This window comes from Phyllostomus discolor, chromosome 2 (assembly GCF_004126475.2).
Source record: "Phyllostomus discolor isolate MPI-MPIP mPhyDis1 chromosome 2, mPhyDis1.pri.v3, whole genome shotgun sequence".
NCBI lineage: Eukaryota > Metazoa > Chordata > Mammalia > Chiroptera > Phyllostomidae > Phyllostomus > Phyllostomus discolor.
The window spans coordinates 2,935,908-2,955,859 of NC_040904.2; the positions used below are offsets into that span (position 1 = coordinate 2,935,908).

The 19,952-nt window shown below is 57.7% G+C and overlaps 1 protein-coding gene across 1 annotated transcript in view; it reads left to right on the plus strand.

Moving 5' to 3' along the window:
- The first annotated feature begins 400 nt into the window (after positions 1-400).
- CLIC6 (chloride intracellular channel 6) overlaps positions 401-19,952 on the plus strand; it is a 36,622-nt gene continuing 17,070 nt past the window's right edge. The window contains exon 1 of the mRNA XM_028503957.2: positions 401-1,874. Coding sequence (XP_028359758.1) covers positions 774-1,874 — 1,101 coding nt within the window. The 5' untranslated portion in view covers positions 401-773. The remainder of the gene's footprint in view (positions 1,875-19,952) is intronic.

Below are 19,952 nucleotides of genomic sequence, written 5' to 3' on the forward strand. Positions count from 1 at the left end.
GTCAGCCCGGGCCGGCGGGTCCCCACCGGGTAAAAGGGTGAACCCCCTGGGCAGGCGCTCTGAGGCCTCTCCCCGTTCCTCCAGGGTTTACCCCCTCCCTCTTGGGCACCCGGGCAGGACGCGGGGTTCTGCAGCTGGGGACCAGTGGAGAAGCTTAGCTCCTGGCTCCTGGCGAAGTGGGGGTTGGGTATCTGGGTGTGGGGTGTGTTTGCGGGGAGTGGTTTAAATGCCTCTGGAAACACCAGAGCGGCCAGGAGAACCAGGATTTTTTTTTTTTTTTTCATTGAAATCCACAAGGCCCATGAGAAAGGCTGCCATTGGCCAGGCGCCCAGGTCACTCAAGCGGGGCGGGGGAGGGGGGCGGAGAGGTGGGGAAGCAAGCCCCGCCCAGGCCCCGGAGGATGGAGTTAGCACCAAGGACTTCTGGTCAGCCCCCGGACGGCGGGCCAGGCACTGGACGGTGCAGCAGCAAAGCTGCCCGCGCGTCCAGGGAGCCGCAGCGGGAATTGGGGTCCGGGTGGGAAGCAGACGCGGAACCGGGGAGAAGCGCTAGCGCAGAGGGAGAGTCCAGAGAGTTTAAACCGAGAGGAAGGGGGCGCAGTGTCTTGTACTGAGAGGATCGCACCCCGCGCGTCCAGCGCGCTGTCCCGGAGCCACCAAGCCCGGAGCGCCCTCTCCGAGGGGGCGCAGTGGCTCTCGGCCCTGCGGCCCTCGCCACCTGCTCTCAGCAGCCTCAAGGAAGGGTCTTCGGCCAAGGACAGGAATCTGCGGCCATGGCCGAGGCCACAGAGCCAGACCGGGGCGCCGCGGGTCCCCAGGAGCCGCTGGAGGGCCCAGCGGTTCTGGCCGAGAGACCAGGCGAGCCAGGGGCCGCGGACCCGGAGGCGAAGGGGGAGAAAGCGAGCGAGGACCCCACGGGGACGCGGGGGGACGAAAGGGAGGGCGCAGCCGCGACGGCCGCGCCGAAGGAGGGAGAAGACGCGGGGCCAGACGCGGGGCGCGGGGGCGAGCTGGAGCCCAGCGCGGGCAGTGAGTCTGGGGGCGAGACGCCCGGCGTGAGCGGAGCGCAGGGGGAGGCGGAGGCCCCGGAGGGCGACAGCGCCCCCCAGGGAGGGGAGGAGGCGAGCAGCGCGGAACAGGAGGAGGAGGCGAGCCCCAGGCGCGACTCGCGGAGCGGGCCCCTGGGAGAGGCTCAGGGGGAGCCCGGGGAGCCCGCGGTCCCCAAGGCAGAGGAGGAGGCGGAGCGCGGGCCGGAGGAGCCGGGAAGCAGCGCCCCCGCGCCCGGGGCCAGCGAGGACCCCGAGGGGCCGCCGGGGGCCTGCATGGAGGCGGAGGGGCTGGTGGGAGGGGCGCCCGGGGCCGAAGGGGAGCCGGGGGACCCAGGGGACGGCAGCCCTCAGCCTCAGGCAGAGTCGATGGAGGCTGCGGCGGCGGAGAGCGGGGGCTGCAGCCGCGGGGAGCTCGCAGGGCAGCTCCAGGGTGCAGAGGTGGGAGCTGTGGAGGAACCTGGGGCCCCGGAGATGGAGAAACCAGAGGAAGCGGCCCCCGGGGACTCGAGGGCAGACGCCGGCGAGGATGGGGACCTGGAGGGCCCCCAGGAGGGGGAGGAGGAGGAGGAGGACCCCGAGAAGGAGAAGCGAGAGCGCAGCCCAGACGGGACGGGCCAGGAGGGTCCCCCTGACGGCAGCGCGGCCGGGGAGGCGGTGGCGCAGACCGGGGAGACCGGGGCTGCGGAGCTGAGCAACCACCTGGCGGAGGAGGACAGCGCCGAGGGCTCGGACGGGACCGCGGGCGAGAACGGCCGTGGGGAGGACGGCGAGGCCTCGGAGGAGGGGCTCCCGGGCCAGGACCACGACATCACGCTCTTCGTGAAGGTAAATCTCGCCGTATCCGATGGTGAGACGTCCCCTCCCGTCCTTAGCTAGCACTGGTCTTTCCTGGTCCCAGAGGGACGGTCGAGAGGCCGGACCTAGGCGTCCTGACGGTCGCCTGGCGCTGTCAGCCCCGGAGGGAGGCGGGGCAGCCTGGGTCTCGCGGACAAGAGCGGGAGAAGCGTTTGGGGAGGACCTGCTTGTCTGGAAGCAGAGGCTGGGGCGGGGGTGGTGGGAAGTCAGGGTGCCGCTGGCCTCCCCACTGTCCTTTGTCCTGAAAACCCCACTGGCCCTTCCGGTCAAGAAGTGATGAAAGAATTCACGTGAAAAAGCCACAAGGCCCTCGGAGGCACAGAACACGCTCTGCCCGAGGAAGCTCCGACGAGGGGGCATGGAACAGTGGTCACCGGGAGCTGTGATGGGAGACCCACCCGGGATGCACCCCCCAGGGGCGCCGAGGCTCTGGCCAGGGCTGTCAGCTCCGACGAGGCGTCCCGTTTGGGGGGAGCAGATACAGTATGTTTGGGGGTGAAGTAGAATCTCATTTAAATTATACTATCTATGGAGCATTTCCACGTGTGGTTTGGAAGAAGGGTGCTGGTGGCTTCCCCAGCACCTGCCTCGGGGTCACACTTTCAGCCGCACGTCAGATGGGGCGGGAGCCAGGGTTCTGTGGAACGGTCTGTGAGAGACTCGACTGGGGGCGTCGCGAGTTCAAACAAGCGTCGTTCCAAGGCACCGCGGCCGGGGGAGGAGGTCCCCCGCAGCTCACACGGGGATCTTTGTTCGGACGGCCCTCCGTGCAAAGCCGTTTGGCCGGCCTGAGAAAGCAGCAGGTATATAATAAGGTCAAGAATGTGCATTGCACGGTGAATCATAATCCTTCCAAAAGACTGTAGGCTTAGAAAAGCCAGTTCAAGTGTAAGCAAATTCTAATAAGAAAAAAAAAACCAACCAGAAAGAAAGGTTCCCAAAGTGATTAACTGTAGGATTTCAGCAAGTGCGTGCGTGGCGAGGGCGTTAGGAAGGAACGGGCGTGCGTTTGCTTCTTCCCTGGTGGGAAGCGGCTGTGCCAAGCCCTTTCTGAGACCCCGGCACGGCTGGAGATTCAGCTTGGGGACAGGACCTGAGGACACAGCCCCCAGAGCAGCCCCGAGGAGCCGGAGGCCTGCAGGGCGGTCCAGGGAGGGGGAGGCTGGATCAGGGCGCTGTGGTGGGCGCCCGCTCCTGCCGCGCGGTGGAGGACACTGCGGTTGCTCTCGGTGCCCGGAGGCAGGGCTGCGAGACTCCAGCCTCTCGGTACCATTTGAGATGCAGAAACTGCTTCCTGCCCAGTCTTCCTGCTCTGCTTCTTGGTCCTCTCCAACCTAGTCCCGTGGTGACATAGATAGTGGCCTGGGGGAAAAGGATTGGGTTGTTTTGTTTCTTGGTGTTCAGTTCTTCAGCTGTTTCTTGCAGAATTTCGGATAAACCCACACTCCTCAGCCAGGCCACAAGGCCCCTCCTGGGGTATTTCCTGCCTCCTGGGCATCACCTGGGTGTCCCCGCCCTTGGTCACCTGTGCACCCCTGTGCCAGCTGTATTGAGCCACTGGCTGTCCTTTGAGAGGACACATTTTTCCAGCCTTGAGGTTCCGACCGCCCCACACTCTCTTATCTGTGTGTCCGAGATTCGGAGCGGGCATCAGCCCCTCTGGGGAGGTGTTTCCACCCCGCTGTGGGTTGGGTGTCCTCCGCTGAAGCCCCCCTCCCACCCGACACCACCCCTACGTGCTCTGTCTCCTCCCTGGACTGTGCGGGGCGCATCTCCCAGTTCCGGAGTGGAGCCCGGTCCGGGCCAGGGGAAGGTGTGGGTGGGAGGCCGCCTGCACGGGGGAGTGGGCTGCACGACAGCACGAACCTCAGAGTGAGAGGGTGTCCCGGATCACATCCTGGCTCTGCGACTTGCTTGCTGTGTGGCCTTGGGCACGTTACTTAACCTTTCTGTGCCTTTGTGGCTTATGGATAGAACGAGGACTCCACTAGTACCTACCCAGTGAGGCTGGCGTGGGGATTCAAGAATTAAATACGGGAGTTAGAATAGTGCGTGGCTTGAAAAGAGCGTGGTGTCAGCGGGATTCTTACTGCTACGTCTGCTAGCTCTCACTCTGTTTTTGCCCACAAACAGTCCCCTTCCTCTTTCGTCCCTGCCTTTTTTTTTTTTTTTTAAGGGAAAATCCCTCTAGCCACCTCCTTAGCTCGATTCCCTGGGGAGAAGAATGTGAGGAAAGGCAAAAAGAAGTTGTTTTCTCGGGTCCTGCCTGGGAGCGGGTTGCGCTGGCAGAGGCAGGGGCCGTTGCGGGCAGCTCACCAAACAGTGGGATCGACTTCCAAGCCGCCGCAGCCTGATCCGGCTTCTGAGGGTCACCTAAGATGTGCCTCCTAGAGCGGTGGAGGCCTCTCGCTTTCTCCTTATCCTACAGATCGTTCCCTTTAAAAACAAAACAAAAGGCCCAGAGGAAAAAAACAAAACAAGCAGAAACCCATTAGACTGTTGGACCTTTTGAGTGCATACTACTTCATCCGAAATCCGTACATCAGTTCAGAACAGGACTTCTCTGCCAGCGTCAAGCTCTTCTAGGTCCCTCCTTTGGGCTCCGTTTTATTGGCGCTCTATTCCGAAGTGGCCCTCTGGCCTCCTGGGTGTCGTCGGCAGGTCCGGGCAGGCGCGTCGTGGTGAGTCTGCTCGGCCACCGCTGGCGTGTGGCACTCGTGGAGCAGCGGCTCCCTGGGGAGGGTGGAGCAGCGTTCTCCCCCTGGACGCTGCCCCAGCCTCCGGCGACAGCCCGGTGAAGACAGCTGGAGACCGATCAGCCCACACCCCAGTGTGAACTTTCCATGTGCACATTTCTTCTTCTTATCAAAAATGAATGTCATGGCTCCACATGCCCCAGCAAGTCATGACACAGGGCCGGGTGCTTTGTAACAACAGCATCAGCTTCTGGCTTTCGCCACCCGTGGTTGGGGCTCCCCGTCTCAGTGGGAGCCACCGTCTTACTGGTATCCAAGGAAGTGTAGGAGGATGTGCCCTTGGACGTGAAAGAACCAGGGGTGTGTGGGGCAGGCCGAGCAAGCACCTTGAATTATTGTCTGGCGAGCCACTTGCTGATCGTGCTCGTTTTCAGTTTTGTCTTCCCAAAGAAGTGTTCCCCTGTCATCAGATTATAGGGTGACCTTGCAGTACATTCAACGAGAAAGATTCTTTTCTCCCGCACTCCTAACAACAAGGGTCAACAACAGAACAGCACACCAACGTAACAGGACTCGGGACAGAACGCTCACCATGCAGGATGAAGCAAGGCCTTTGGGAGCGCCGGGGGTTTGGTCACTAAGGAAGTCTCACTTACAGGTGTGGCTCTCCTAATCCAGGGGTGGCCTGTCCTTGGGGGTGGGGTCCAGGGGTCGATGGTCTGAGCTACGGGTTTCCTGGAGAATTTCTCATGACTTAACCCGCATCCCCCCGCCACCCCACGCCCTGAGATTAGTGAATAGTCCCGGGCCAGGGTCTAAGAACCTCCCTGATTCTGCTTTGGACACCGTGTACTTAACTGTTATTAACACAGAGCTGCCAGCTGCTGACTCGGAAACTGGCCATCGCACGGGTTCGCCAGAGAGGTGAGGCTGAGCTTGGGATGAGGAAAAGTCAAGGAAGACATGGCCTTTGACTGTTTGTCACCTAGAAACGCCTTCCTCAATCAGTCATCAATCAAGCCATCCGAGCCTTGTCACACCACCCAACCTGCAGCAGGACGGGAGTGGCTCAGGGACCCACTGGGACCGGCGTCTGAGTGACCCCTGGTAGACCAGTTGGCCGCGGCTCTCTGTGCTCGTTTCCCTGGGAGAGGGCATGCTGAGACCTGTCCTGTGGGCCTCGGTCTCCCAGGAGCTTGGGAGGGGTGTTACTTTCATGACGACTTGTGGACTACGCATTCTGAAGGGAAATGAGTAAAAAGGCACTTCTGTGACTCTAATTCTCCCCTCAAAATGGTGGTTTTTTGTCACTGGTTTTCTGAGTGTCTTGTACGACTTGCGTGCAATGACGTGTGTGGAATCTGTAGAGGGCGGGTTAGGGCGGACGCTGAGGTGCACGCACGGCGCGGGAGCACCGGGCGAGAGCCCTGTCCTCACCGCCCGGCCCGGCAGCGGGCGTGCTGGGCTGCCAGTCAGCTCTTTCTGGTGGTCACTGGGTCAAGGTGATTCAGCCAGGGAGGAGCTGGACACAAGACCCGTCCCCTAGTGTCCTGGTCCAGTGTCCCCTTGTGAAAGGCGAGAGCCACGCTCCTCCGTGAGGGCACCCGGGCGGCAGCCTGCAGACGCTGGAGCCCACAGGGCTGCGGGGACTTGCGGCCCCTGCTGCCGTGTCCCCATCGGGGTCGAGGGGTCGAGGGGTCGAGGGGTCACGTGCTCTGGGCGGAAGGGGCCAGCTCCAGAGTGAGCCCCGCCTCCTCCTCCTCCTGCCGGCGGGTCCTCTTTCTCTCCTGGCTTTCCCGTGGCCCATTCTTCCCCACGGGGCCCCTCAGACACCCCACCTCCTACATTATCAGAAGGAATCTTCAGGAACGCCACCCTGGGCCCGCTGAGCATGTCAGTTTACCCTCCTGCTCCAGACAGGTCGGCGAACGAGACCTAGAACTTGAGGGATGTGTAACATCCACAGCTCTGATCCACGAGTTCGGTTCAGGCGGATCCTAGTGCTAGAGACTGGTCTGCCCCCTCGGCGCACGCGGGATTATCACGTCCTGCACGTCAGGCACCGTGTGCGGGGCTGGGGACACGGGGCCGGGCCAGACTGGCGGGCGCCGGCCCTCACGGAGCTCGCCATCCAGCACACAGGACAGAGACGGGGCCATGGGCTGCTCGGAGGGGCCGAGAGCTGTGGTGGCAGGGACCACGCAGGCTGCTCACCGTCGCTCCCCTGCCCCCAGTCCCCAGGCCCCAGGCCCCAGCACAGGGTGTGCCACAGAACCGGCGCTCCCTTAGTGCTGAGGGGAAGGGAAAGTGGGAGCCGGGAGCGGGCGGGGGGCTGTCAGAGTGCGGGGTGCAGTGGCAGTCACGAAATAGGAATGGACTGACCGTGCCGGGGACACACAGAGAGCAGGACCCTTTGCTCAGCCTTGCTGTAAGTTCTCCAGGATCTCTGGACACCAGGCTGGCTTCGCTCCGGCCATTCTCCAAGCTTCTGGGACATGCAGCAAAGACCGGCGTCCTCTGGGGGCTGGGGAGGCAGACGTTTGACTCTGCTAAGCCTCGCCTCTTCCACCGTTAATTTTCTGCGCCCCCTTTCCGACCCAGCGGCGATTCGCACCCGGGGCTCCGGGCCTGGGCGCCGCTGCTCCCCCAGCTTTCCCCAGCTGGCTGCGCCCACGAGGGGAGAGCGGATGCCCCTCGTGGTTTCTTTCGCGTCTATTTCGTGTGCGTGAGATGGAGCGGGCCTTTGCCTGTAAACATCCAAACGCGGCTGGTCCCTATTTTTCTGTGAGCTGGCTGCTACGCGTCCTTTGCCCACTTTTCAAATTGCCATTCAGTCTTACTCTTCCTGATTTTTATATCGAGAAACATAAACCTTTGTGGGTGATGTGAGTTTCTGGGATTTTTATGGGGCTGCTCTCTTTGTACTGGAGTAATTTATCCCTTTGGTCTTAGTAACTTCTTGGAACGCATTCACGGGGAAACAGGATGTACGCTGTGATACTCTCAGAAATGTCACCTGCACTTACGGGAATCTTGAAATGCTGTTTCACTTTATATTCTCTGCCTTTTGTCCTGAGGGGGTATGTCTTTCAAGTCTTGCATTTCTTCCTTTCTATTTTTAATCCACACCTGAGGACATTTTTTCCCCATTGCTTCTAGAGAGAGGGGAAGGGGGAGAGAGAAACATCGATGTGAGAGAGAAACATAGATTGGTTGTCTCTCGTACATCGCTGGGTGGGGGATCGAACCTGCAACCTAGGTACGTGCCCTGACCGGGAATCAAACCTGCAATCTCTTGGTTACAGGACAATGCTCCCACCCCCTGAGCCACCCCAGCCAGGGCTCTCCCTTTCTTTTAGTGAGCAGGTCACATTTTATCAAGCACATAGCCTTTCAGGATCAAATTCTCTTTTCACACCGTAAGAATTCCTATTCAAAATAAAGTTCACTGCTCCGTCTTTGACCTTGCCTGGCCACCTATCGGACGAACTTGATTCCCACAAACACAGACCCCCCCCCCCCCACCGTGGCGAGGACCCGCCTGTGATGAGTGGGTCACAGTACCATCTGTGAGGGTGTGTCTCCCAGACAGGTGTGTCTGTGCTCACGGTTGGCCCAGCGCAGGAACCGGAGCACAGCGAGACTGTCGGCAAACCCCGTGTGCAGGGTCCGGGGCGGGGGACGCGGAACCTTGTGGTCGGTGACCGAGGGGCGGAACCGAAAGACGCGAGCCTCGGAGATCCCTCGGGACGGTGGTTCTGGACCTTCTGAGGGGGCAGCTCTGGAGAAACACGGGTCATGTTGACACACGCATGTCCCTCTTCAGCCTGCAGGGGCGCGCCCAGGCCTACAGGCGCCCGCGAGGAAACAGCAGAGTAAAACTCCTCCAGTTCCCGGCTTTTACCCGGTCGAGGGACTCACTCTTTCTCCTCCCTCTGCGCTCGGCCGTGCACACGGCACAGGCGGAGTCTTGGGCCGTGCGGAGAAGTGGGGGCTGTGGTTCCATCCCCCGTATCACGGAGTTAGTATCTGGGACCCAAGAGGCTACTTAAAGCAAGTATTTACCGATGAGCTGCTGCGTGCCAGACCATGCGCTTGGGGCTGGGGTTGCAACAGCCACCGACGGTGATGAAGGCGGCTTTCCCGGGGCCTTCGCCCCACGAACCACCCAGAAGGAAACCGTTCAGATGCCGCTCAGGAGGCAATCCCCTGGAAGTAAATGCCCTGGAAGGGCGGGGTGGCCGGAGGGCAGTGACGGGCGGGAGGTGACCACCGAGGTTTGGCCCCTGGCTCTGTGAGCACGGGCTCTGCCCTCTGCTGCGCCCCCTCCTCTCTGGAAGGTTGTGCCGGGCGCACAAGGGACGGACGGATGGACGACTGAAGACGGTGTGCAGGCGTCGCTGCTGGAGCAGGCGGGAGGCGTTGGGTGGTCCGGTGTCACGGCACACGTTTTGCAGAATGTAACTCCTGTAACCCCTGAGCTCTCTCCGTCCGAGCCAGCGCGGCCTTACCCCGCCAGCCCCGGCTTCGGCCTGAGCACGGTCCTGCAGCACGTGTTCAAGGCCCGGCCTGGGGACCGCCATGCTCGCCTCTCCGCTTCTGCGGCAGGAGAGAGACTATGGCAGGGAGGTTGGTGCTGACCAGCGTGGGGGAGGGTGACAGAGGTCACTCTGTGGTGGCCAGCTGGCGGACGGGCTGGTCTGAGGGGCCCAGGGCGGGGTCTGGGTGGGGTGTTGGGGGGGCTGGGCTCAGCTGGGACTGTCGACTGGGGCACCTTCAGGTGGCCCCTGCGGCGTGGCGGCCTGGATGGGCGGGGACCAGGCAGACACCGCACAGCCCCGGGGAGGAAGAGCACACAGCTCACCCCCGCCGGATTCGGGGGAACCGGCCCGCTTCTCCCCGGGGCCGGTGTCGGAGGGGGTGTGGCCGTGTCTACGCGGAACACTGTGTGATTTCGGGGGATGCCGGAACGCTCTGGTGGTTTACTGATAGATCCAGTTCTTTACGAGCTGGAATTGGTTTAAGAAAAGTTCAGCAGCGTCTAAAAGCAATGGAGTGTTTTCAGAAATATATATTCAGTGGCGGGTGGAGCAGCGTGTTGGCAGCACCGACCACCGGTGCCGACCCCAAAGACACGAAGTCGCCCACAGCCATGTGACTCCAGCCACAGGCCGGGGGACCCAGCTGGCTGCCCCACACGCCCTTGGGCGGTCATTTGTCCATCCTCCCTGAGAGGCAGGAGACGGACCGGTGAGGAGGTGCCTGCCATGCAGCACCCCTCGTCTCGGAGTGTGCGATGCCCAGCCGTCCTCGAGGCCGGACCCCTCCACATGCCCGTGCGGGGCTGCTGGGCGAGGAGGGGGCCTGGGCCCGGTCTGTCTGAGGCTTTAGGTCTGTAGTTTCCAACCTTCCGGGGTCGGGGTGGGGGCGGCTAGGATGCTGCGGTCCAGTAGGAAGACCCTCGTTAGGTGCCCGCGGCAGCTCCCCCAAAGCTGGGCCCACCTTTAGCCGCAGGGGGGTGGGGGACAAGGGCTCAGGGCGGGGACGTCTTTGCTGCCTTGGTGGGGGTCCACGGGTCCCGATGGGGCTCCCGGGACAACTGCCACTGCACGTGCACACGCACGGAGCGGACCGCGGCCGCCAGGAGCTGGAGGCCACTCAGGGTCTCAGAGTTACGGGCCTGGAATCCGGGAATACCGGGCTTTCTCCCTAAGTGGGGAAAATCAATACCTTTCTGGTGCCTTCAGTGGCAGGGTCTCTGAGGCGGCGAGCTCACAGACTCTTGGGAAGGCGTAATCTCTCCCCAGCTTTGTTCCCTTTGTCTGAGCTCCAGGCCCGTGCCCCCGGCTCTGCTCCCTCGGGCGGCCGCCCTCAGTGCCTCTCTGTGTCCTTGAACTCTCCGAGCACAGAGTCCAGCGCTCAGGAGAACCTAAGAGCTGTGCACGCATCAGACTCGGAGGGGGCGCCGCAGCCCACGGGCGACGATCCTTTGTGCCGTAAGCGGCAGTGACGCAGCAACATGGAGCTGCTGGTGCCGGGAGCCCGGGGCGTGTGACGGATGCGCCGTGCGGCCCATCGCTGAGTGTGTGTGTGCAGTATGTGTATATATACGTGTACTGTATGCATGTGTACATGCATATGCATGTGTGCATGTAGTATGGTATGTATGTACATATCATATATAATGTGTTTATACACACACACCTACACACCACTGCTTCTAGACACTGCTGACGTTTTCTCCAGTGAGTAAAGAACAGATTCCACAAATAAATGATCAGAGCACTTTGGCACAAACGTAGGGCGGTGTGTGGCTTCGAGACGGCTGCGGACGCTTTGCCACCCCCGACGGAGAAGCGGGCTGGGCTCTCCCCCTGCCCCGGTCCCGACCGGCCTGACCGCGTGGGGCGGGCGGGGCCGAACCTGGTGGGGGTGCAGCTGCGAGTTTCCCCCTTCAGCGCTGTGCGGCGTCCGTCTGGTCCCCTGGACGCCTTTTAAAAAAACGTAAAAAATGTCTGGGTTGTAGTTGACAAGCAATACCACGCTAGTTTCAGCCGTATGACATGGTTATTGGGCGTCTGTGTAACCTAGGAAATGGTGGTCCTGATGAGTTCAGTGCCATCCGACACCCTCCACAGTTGTCACAGTGGGACTGACCACGTCCCCTGTGCTGGGCTCTGCGTCCCTGAGGCTGTTTTTATGATGGACAATTTGTGCTTCTCAACCCCTTCACCTTCTTCACCCAGCGTCCCAATCCCCTTCCATCCCCCTGGCGGTCCAAGGCCACCACGCCACAGGGGCCACCTGAAGGAGCCCCAGTCGACAGTCCCAGCTGAGCCCAGCCCCCCGACATCCCACCCAGACCCTGCCCTGGGCCCCCCAGATCAGCCCATCCACCAGCTGGCCACCAGAGAGTGACCTTTGTCATCCTCCCCCATGCTGGTCGGCGCCTACCTCCCTGCCATAGTCTCCTGCCACAGAAGCGGAGAGACGAGCATGGCGGTCCCCAGGCCGGGACTTGAACACGTGCTGCAGGACTGTGCTCAGGCCGAAGCCAGGGCTGGCGGGTGAGGCCGCGCTGGCTCGGACGGAGAGAGCTCACGGGGTTACAGAAGTTACATTCTGCAAAACAAGTGCCGTAACACCGGACCCCCCAACGCCTCCCGCCTGCTCCAGCAGCCCTGCTGGTATGCTGCCCTCGTTCACGTAGCCGACGATTGTGCTGCGTCCCCCAGAGAGAAGGGGGCGCGGCAGAGGGCAGAGCCCACCCTCAGAGATGCCGTGCGGAGCCGACGGGTCAGCTGGCCAAGCCTCATGCAGCCCCGGACTCCCAGAATCAGGAGCTGAGACGAAACTGGCTCGTTGGGCTGCCGCATTCAGGGCAGGGTGTTCTGAGGGGCAGGGTGTTCTGGGGGGTGGGTTGTTCTGAGGCAATAGGTAAGTGGGACACGTGGTTCCTGTCTCTTTTAAGCTGTGAAATCCGGGTCAGCGAAAGGACAGGGTCAAGGTCAGAGGCAGGGAGTTGTTTGCAGGAGTTCAAAGGCAGGACCAGGGCGGGCGGAAGGAGCACTCCCTGTGGCCAGGCCTGGGGTTCAGTGCCGGCGCTTTGTCAGTCCCCCGGCCCCTCCCAGTCCCTGCTGGAACCGTCCTGTCACCCAGGAACGCAGACCCCCCCCCCCCCCGCCCCCGGGGCCTAGGAAAACAGGCTGCGTCATTAAGTGGACTTTCCAGAACAAGACGGCCCTTTGTTGTGATAATTCCTCGTGAGAATTTTACAAGGAAATGCGCTCTTCATCTCTGTGTAAAAGCTCCAGTTGGTATCAGGCCATATTATTAAACGAGGATTAAAAATAGCCCTGGAGTCTTTAAAGCCTAATGCGCACAGGAGGGCAAGTGGCAAGTTCCCTTTGGTTGTCCACATACTTCTTGTGGCTCGGTCCCCCCCCGCTGTGACAGTGCACAGGGACAGCACTGAGCCTTGGGCCAGAACTGAAGGCTGAGAGCAGTTGGGTTCGATGATCAAGCCTTGTGGGTCAAGGGTGACGGCCACCTAATCCGTCTGATAACACGTTGATTGTCAGTGGAAAAGAGTACATGCTCTCAGCATTGGGGGTGCGTTTAGGTTTAACAGGCTTTTTGAATAGCTCAGAGCTACGTTTCAAATCTTAAGGTCGACAGTGCGTTTCTTGGGACCGAGGTGTAAGGATGGATGAAGTCATTCTTAAGTCCCGAGGCTCTGGGAGAGCGAGAAGCACGTCCCGAGACCGAGCAGCAGCCCCTCGTGGTCTGGGGTGAGGAACCCGATCAGCCAGTGAGCGACGCACCCACGCGCGTGCGCGGACGGCCTGACCCATTCATTGGTCAGCTCTGCAATCAAAGTCTGCACGGGAAGTGTTACTCACTGTGCACGCTTTTACTAATTTAAGAAAAAATACTAAACCTTTCTTTTCTAAAATAGGCCTTGCTGCACTTAGGATACACTTTTCCGTGACAGGCTCACAAGCAGTGTGATGCATGATACCTGCGTGCCCGGAGACGCTGGTACAATACCCATCAGCGACACCCGTGAGACACGGACCGAGGGGCGGGAGGGAGGGCTGAGCTGGTGGACTCCGGCGCTGTGCGCATGCTCCTTCCCGCCAGGCTCTGGGTTTGGTCCGCAGCCGCGGCCCTCGCTGGGTGTCTGTTGCTCCACTAGAGGGCGGAAGAGGGCAGGCAAGAGACCGGGGGACAAGGGCCAGCCGGCTGGCTTCCTGTCCAGGTAGCATCCCCTCTGCCTTGCAGAAAAGGCAAAGAAGAGGAGAAGCTTGACAGGTGACCCACTGGGGGGACGGCGCAGCTGGGATCGCTGGCCTGTCGCCCGCCAGCAGCCCCTCTGGACCTTGGCGGTCACGCCTGCGCGGCAATCGCGGAATACCAGGAGTCCGGCGGTGGGGGGAGGGGGCGCCCTCTGCTCTCAGCTTGCTCCGCACGGGCCTCCTCCCTCGCAAGTCCAGGGTGGCCTGTCCCCACCACACCCCGCTGGCCCCAGCCCCGTCCTGCGCCTCACCAAGAAGTGCGCGCAGGACCCCTGAGGACTGCGCCTTCCCCCGCGCCGAGTGCAGGAGGCAGAGAGGAGGGGACGCTGAGCCGGGACACGCGTGCTCAGGCTGGCGAGGGAGGGTGGTCAGGCTGAGTGAGTGGCGCGCTCGCCACTGCGAGGCGAGGAGACGGGTCTCTGCGCATGAGGTTCCGGCATCCGAGCGGGGGCAGCAGATTCTGACGGCAGCAACGTCAGAACCTCCTCCCCAAAGAAAGTCGCTTTCTGGCATTCCTTGCCCCTCGAAGAAATTGTGACATTAGCTGAGTGCGTTAGCAACTGGCCTCTCTGTCAGGTTGCTACTGCCTTTTCCCCATGTCATTGCTGTCATCCGCTTAGAGGGTGGATAACGCCTTTTGGAACACGGCACCTTTCATGGGTGACTCCTCCCCCGGTTTTGTGGTTGATGGGGCATTTCTGTGAACGTTGTTCCCTTAGCTCTTGGCCAAGAAAATAATCTGTTGTATCCTTGTTTCCATGGGAAAATCAGCCCGTGTATCAATTCCACTCACGTCATCTTTCCCAGGAACACAGGCCACTTACGAAGAATGTATTTCCTCTAAACAGGTATCAGCCACTGATATTTCAGAAACAGAAGTTTTCAAAATCCCTCGTCTAGATTTTCCAAATTTGAAGCCTGTGGCATACTTTGGCCAATTGGGTGAATTAGCTTTTCAAGGTTTGTAGAATATTACTAAAATCTTACTTCCAGCACCAGTGGCATCCAAATAAAGATGGAAACAGTTAAAAATCCCCTGAAATTATTCAGCTGCCCACAGAGGATAACGCCTGAGGTGCGTGTGTGGCTCTAGAGTTCTCTGGTGTGGGCGGTTTTCACTGTCCTCAACACAGCGGGTAACCCAACTGGGCCAGGAAGAGGGTGAACCTCGTAAAGCCCCGGATGCTGGCTCTGCTCTGGGTGGACCCGTCCTCCCGCCCGCTGCCACTGTGCCCTCGACACGTCCAAGACAGCAGGGGCTTCTGCTCCCAGTGCTGCGGGGTGCTGGCCACTGAGGGGACCGATGGGGTGATCGGCTCATGCCTTCATTCACGCATTCATTCGGCAAGCATTACTAAGCACCCCAAATTCCATAACGGAAAACCGCTGATCATTTTTGCACAACATTCTCTTTCAGAGTGAGGGGTTGTGTTCCTGGTTTGGGGCACCCCTTGCTTTTTGCCCTTTTCACTGCGTACCTGACTTCGCCAAGTCGACCTTGACCAAGTAGACTCGCAGAGGAGACGGTGTCAGGCCAGCCCCTGTCGGTGTCCCCCCTTCCTGGCTGGTTGGTTGGGGGGTCTCTGTGCCCACCGTCCTTTGGGTCCTTACAGTTACCAGTTAGTGTGGATCTGGGCAGAGATGGGGTCCAGAGGGCCAGCCCAGATCTGGTGCAGATGGTGTGACGGGGGGCTGGACAGGCTAAGGCTTGCAGCCCCCTCAGGGTGGGAGACATCTAAGCCACAGCAAGTCTCCGCCTCCTTTCAGTCCTCTGAGCTTCCTTACTTTCCTGTGTGTGGGTGCCTTGTGTCAGCGACAGAGGAGTGAGCGCACTCACAGGGTCTCGTGTACCATTGTCATGCAGAAGCGGGCCCCTCTGCTCCCATGGAGCTCCTCCCCGGTAGGCAGGCACCCGCTGTAAGGTAGTGTCACCTTATTCTATGCTGTTATTCTATTGCTATTCACGAAAGGCAACCTTTCATCACCTCCTTTTTGAGTCCCAGTTTTCGAGCCTTACTCTTCAGCCCTGAACGTGACACTGAAGTCTGGAAGCTCTTAAGGAACTGAAGTTCTTAACTGCCCCGTTGACACGGCTCAGAGGGAATCCCACTGAGGCGACCGGGGAAGCCGGCGACCTCATTGGCTGGAAATAGCTCTGCTCTGTTGGTCCTTGAGCCTGAAGCAAACGTTTTCAATGAGCGCGTCGTCCATGAGATCTGTTACTAACGTGAATTTAGAAAATCAAATCTACTTAGTACTTACCCTAGGTGGCTATGTTTCGGTATGCCAGGTGACTTGATATTGTGTCTCTGTCGATGTAGTTATCGTATGCATTTTTGTTGAGGTATAATTGACATGCAACACTACGGTAGTTTCAAATGTACAACTTAGTGATTTGGTGTTTCTATATACATGGCAAATATACATGGTGAAATGATGACCGCAGTAAGTCTAGTTAACACTCATCACCACACTGAGTTACAGAATTTTTTATTTTTTGTTATGAGAACTTTCAAGATTTACTCTCTTAGCAACTTTCGAATATACAACACAGTGTGATCAATGCTGGTCACCATGATGCACATTATACCGCCGTGACCTATTTACTTCATACTGGGAGCTTACAGCTTTGACCCCCATCACCCCTCGTGCCAACCCCCCATCCCTGCTTCTGGCGACCACCAACCTGTTCTCTGTATCTGTGAGCTTGATTTTTTGTTGTTTTTGTTTTTAGATTCCACATGTAAGTGAAACATCAAGTATTCGTCTCTCTCTTTCTGACTTATTGCACTTAACATAATGTTTCAAGGTCTACCCAAGTTGTCACAAATGGCAAGATTCCCTTTTTTTGTGGCCGAGTAATATTCCACCGCATATACATGCCGCAATTTCTTTATGCATCGATCCACTGATGGACACTTAGGCGGTTTCTACATTTTGCCTGCTGTAAATAATGCTGCAACAAACATGGGGGTGTGTACACCTTTTCAAGTTAGGTTGTTTGTTTGTTTTTTTTTTTCAGATAAATACGCACAAATGGAATTGCTGGATCTTATGGTAGTTCTTTTTTTAAAAAAATTTTTAAAGGAACCTTCATACTGTTTTCCATAGTGGCTGCACCAGTTCACACTCCTACCCACAGGACACAAGGGTTTCCACTTCTCTACCTCTTAACCGACACTTGCCAGCGCTTGCATTTTTGATCATAACTAGTCCAACAGGTGTGAGATGACCGCTCGCTGGGGTTTAGATTTGCATTCCCCTGATGGCTCGTTACACTGAACATCTTTTCACGTACATGGTGGCCATCTGTACGTCTTTGGAAAATATCCATTCAGATCCTTTGCCCATTTTTTATTGGATTTTTTTTACTACGTTAAATGAGTTCTTTATATATTTTGGATATTAACCCTTTATCAGATACTTGATTTGTAAATATCCTCTCCCACTCGGCACGTTGCCGTTCCACCTGTTGATGGTTCCTTCGTGCAGAAGCTCTTCCGTTCGGTGTGGTTGTACCTGTTTACTTTCGCTTTGGTCGCCTTAGTTTTCGGTGTCAAATCCAGAAACGTCATCGCCATGACTGACGCCCAGGAACTTACCGCCCACGTTTCCTTCTAGGACTTTTTATTGTTTGAGATTTTACATTCAAGTCTTTGGTCATTTTTGAGTTACTTTGAGGTAGAGCGTAGATAGTGGTCTGGTGTCATTCTTTTGCACGTCGAGGTCTTTTCCCAACATCGTTTGTTGAAGAGACTGTCCTTACTGCATTGTTGTCTATTTCTGGCTCTTTTGTTATAAATTAACTGCCCACATATTTGTGCCTTTATTTCTAGGCTCTCTATTCTGTTCACTTGATTTATGCTCCTGTTTTTATGCCAATATTATACTGTTTTGATGACTGTAGCTTTGTAATATAGTTTGAAATCAGGAAGTGTGATGCCTTCAGCTTTGTTCTTAAGATTGCTTTGGCTATTTTGCATCTTCTGGATTTAATTTTAGATTTTGGCTACCTTTCATGGCTATAGTGACCAGCTGTGCTAATTCATACAGATTCTCAAAAGTGCCTTAAACTTTTGAAAAGTCTCTTTTGGAAAGAGACCTGACAAGTATACCTTTACAAAGTGAACTTCACTAAATTAAGACCTGAGGGTTCATCTGGCTTTGCCACTTCATCAAACACCTGTGGCAGCTGTAGAAGGAGTCACCCAGGCGACCCTTTCGTGTTGTGTATGAGGAAGTGGACGGCCTGTGGGGAGGTAAGAGCTTGCTGGGACTGTCCAGGGCTGGCCCTGGGGGAAGCAGGAGTGACTGTCACCACTTACCTTGACAGACTGTGGCTTTTCCTAGACAGTCCTTGGGATCCGGGCTTTCACAGAGGCTGGTGAAGGCATTCTCAGACAGGTGGATGCTTCCAGATCCTTCGTATCATGCCATACTGGGGATTCCTGCCTTCTCTCTGAAAAGTTAACCACCAAGCCTATGATTTCTGCCGTCTTTCAGGATTCAAAGGAAAACATTCTAAAAATTCACATTGGTCCTAAACCTGATCTCTTAAAAATTCCCTGAGTAACCTTAAGATATTTTTGATGAGCTGACTAGTTTTGGTCTGAGCAGAAAGTGTCACAGAAACACCAAGCCCCGCCTCCACCCCTCCCATCCCGACCCATAGAACGGTCCTGAGACCGTCACTGAAACCAACCTCGTCATCTTCAAGGCACTAGACTTTCTTCTTTGTTAAACAGGCAGTTCCAGGCCTTTGGCCTCCTCAACACTTAGGAACGTTTCAAACAAAAATAGAGAGAAAGGAGGTACCTTTTTTTATTTTTCAAGAAGCTATCTGTTTCTAAAGGATTTTGTGGAAGAGCTAGAACAGGAATGGAGGTCACATGGAGGGTTAGCAACAGGGAGGAGTGGGAGGAGGAGAGAGGGGAAAAGGTACGGAGAATAAGCAGCATAGATGGTAGGCAGAAAATAGACAGGGGGAGGGCAAGAATAGTGTGGGAAATGTAGAAGCTAAAGGACTTATGACACATGGACATGGACTAAAGGAGGGGAACGTGGGTGGGAGAGGGTGTGCAGGGTGGAGGGGAGTGAAGGGGGGAATGGGACAACTGTAATAGCATAATCAATAAAATATATATATTTTAAAAAGAGCTAGAGAGTTCCAAACAAAAACTGAGAAAGCTGGATGTGAACACTTTTAGCGAGAACTAGAATTTCTTTCCCATGGTCTCTCCGCCCCACTGCCCTGCTCCCCACTCCGTGATCCATTGCTCCAAACCAAATCACACACCTTCCACCGAGAATCTCCTACAGAGCAAGGCCTGCACTGCTGCTGCTGAGCTGAAGCCGGGCTGCGAGTTTAAAGGCACGCTGTCCAGGCCCAGCTGTGTCTGGGGCTCCGTGGGCGCGGCGCCCAGGACCGGGAGCTGTGGTCCTCTTCGACTAGTCTTCCCCTGGGGTCCAAGTGGGGTATGGAGACCAACGTGCCCTCGTCTTTCCAGGACCTCCCTGGTTTTAAAACGGAGAATCCTAGTTTGCAGGAACCCCAGTCCTGCACAAACTGGGAAGGGTTAGCTCTGAGAGGGGTGAGACGCTAACTGGTGACATTCTCCAACAGAACCTGCTTAGGGATGGACGGATGTGGTAAGTCTGAACGTACATCTCAAGGCCGCCACTAGGGGGCGCCAACAGCAAAAGAGTAAGCGTCATCACACACCTGGTCGTGGAAAAACCGCTCAGGTTTATTGTCCTGCAGTTATACTGGTCAGAAGCTGACGTGGGGCTCGCTGGGCAGAAATTAAGGCGCCAGCAGGCCTCCCTCTCTTTCTGGGGGCTCTAGGGGAGAATCCACACCCTTGTCTGTCCAGCTTCAAGAGATCCTCTGCATTCCTTGGCTCGTGGTTCCTTCCTCTACCTTTAAGCTCTCTCTTTGATCCCTGTTCCTTGGTCAAGTCTTCCCTGAGCACGGCGGGGGAAGGCTCTCCTTGCAAGGCTGCGCGTGATGAGGCTGGGCCCACTCCACAGTCGTTTCCTAACAGCCATTCTGTTTGCACTGACACTGGTAAAAGCCAGAACTGGCATCTGTGATCTTAAGGCCTTCAGTGAATTATTTTGAGAAGATGCACCCAATTCTCCGTCTTCTTTCTGGAAGGAGAGGTGGGAGCCAAATCCTGGGGGAATGCTCCTCCATGGTGATCCCCCGACCCGAGCACCCGGGGGGCAGCCCCTCAGGTGGGCCAGGGTGTCTCCTGGCTGCTGCTGACTTGGGGACCCCCTGGCTGGCTTTCCTGTTTGAACTGGGACAGGGGCTTGTGCTCCGCTCGCCAGTCCCAGGGAAGGAAACCTGGAGATCGGAGAGAAACTGCGGCTCTGGTTGAGGGCACATGGGGACTAGAAAATGAGGGGGGCCTGGCTGCTGGTCTGCAGTGCCTGTCACCCCAGAGTGGGCCACGGTGGGACACCTGCCACCTGCACTGAATGTAACCACCTGTCTCTCCTGGAGGTGGCCTGCTGGCGGGAGGGCGGGGCTGTCCCGTGTTAGGGTCTCT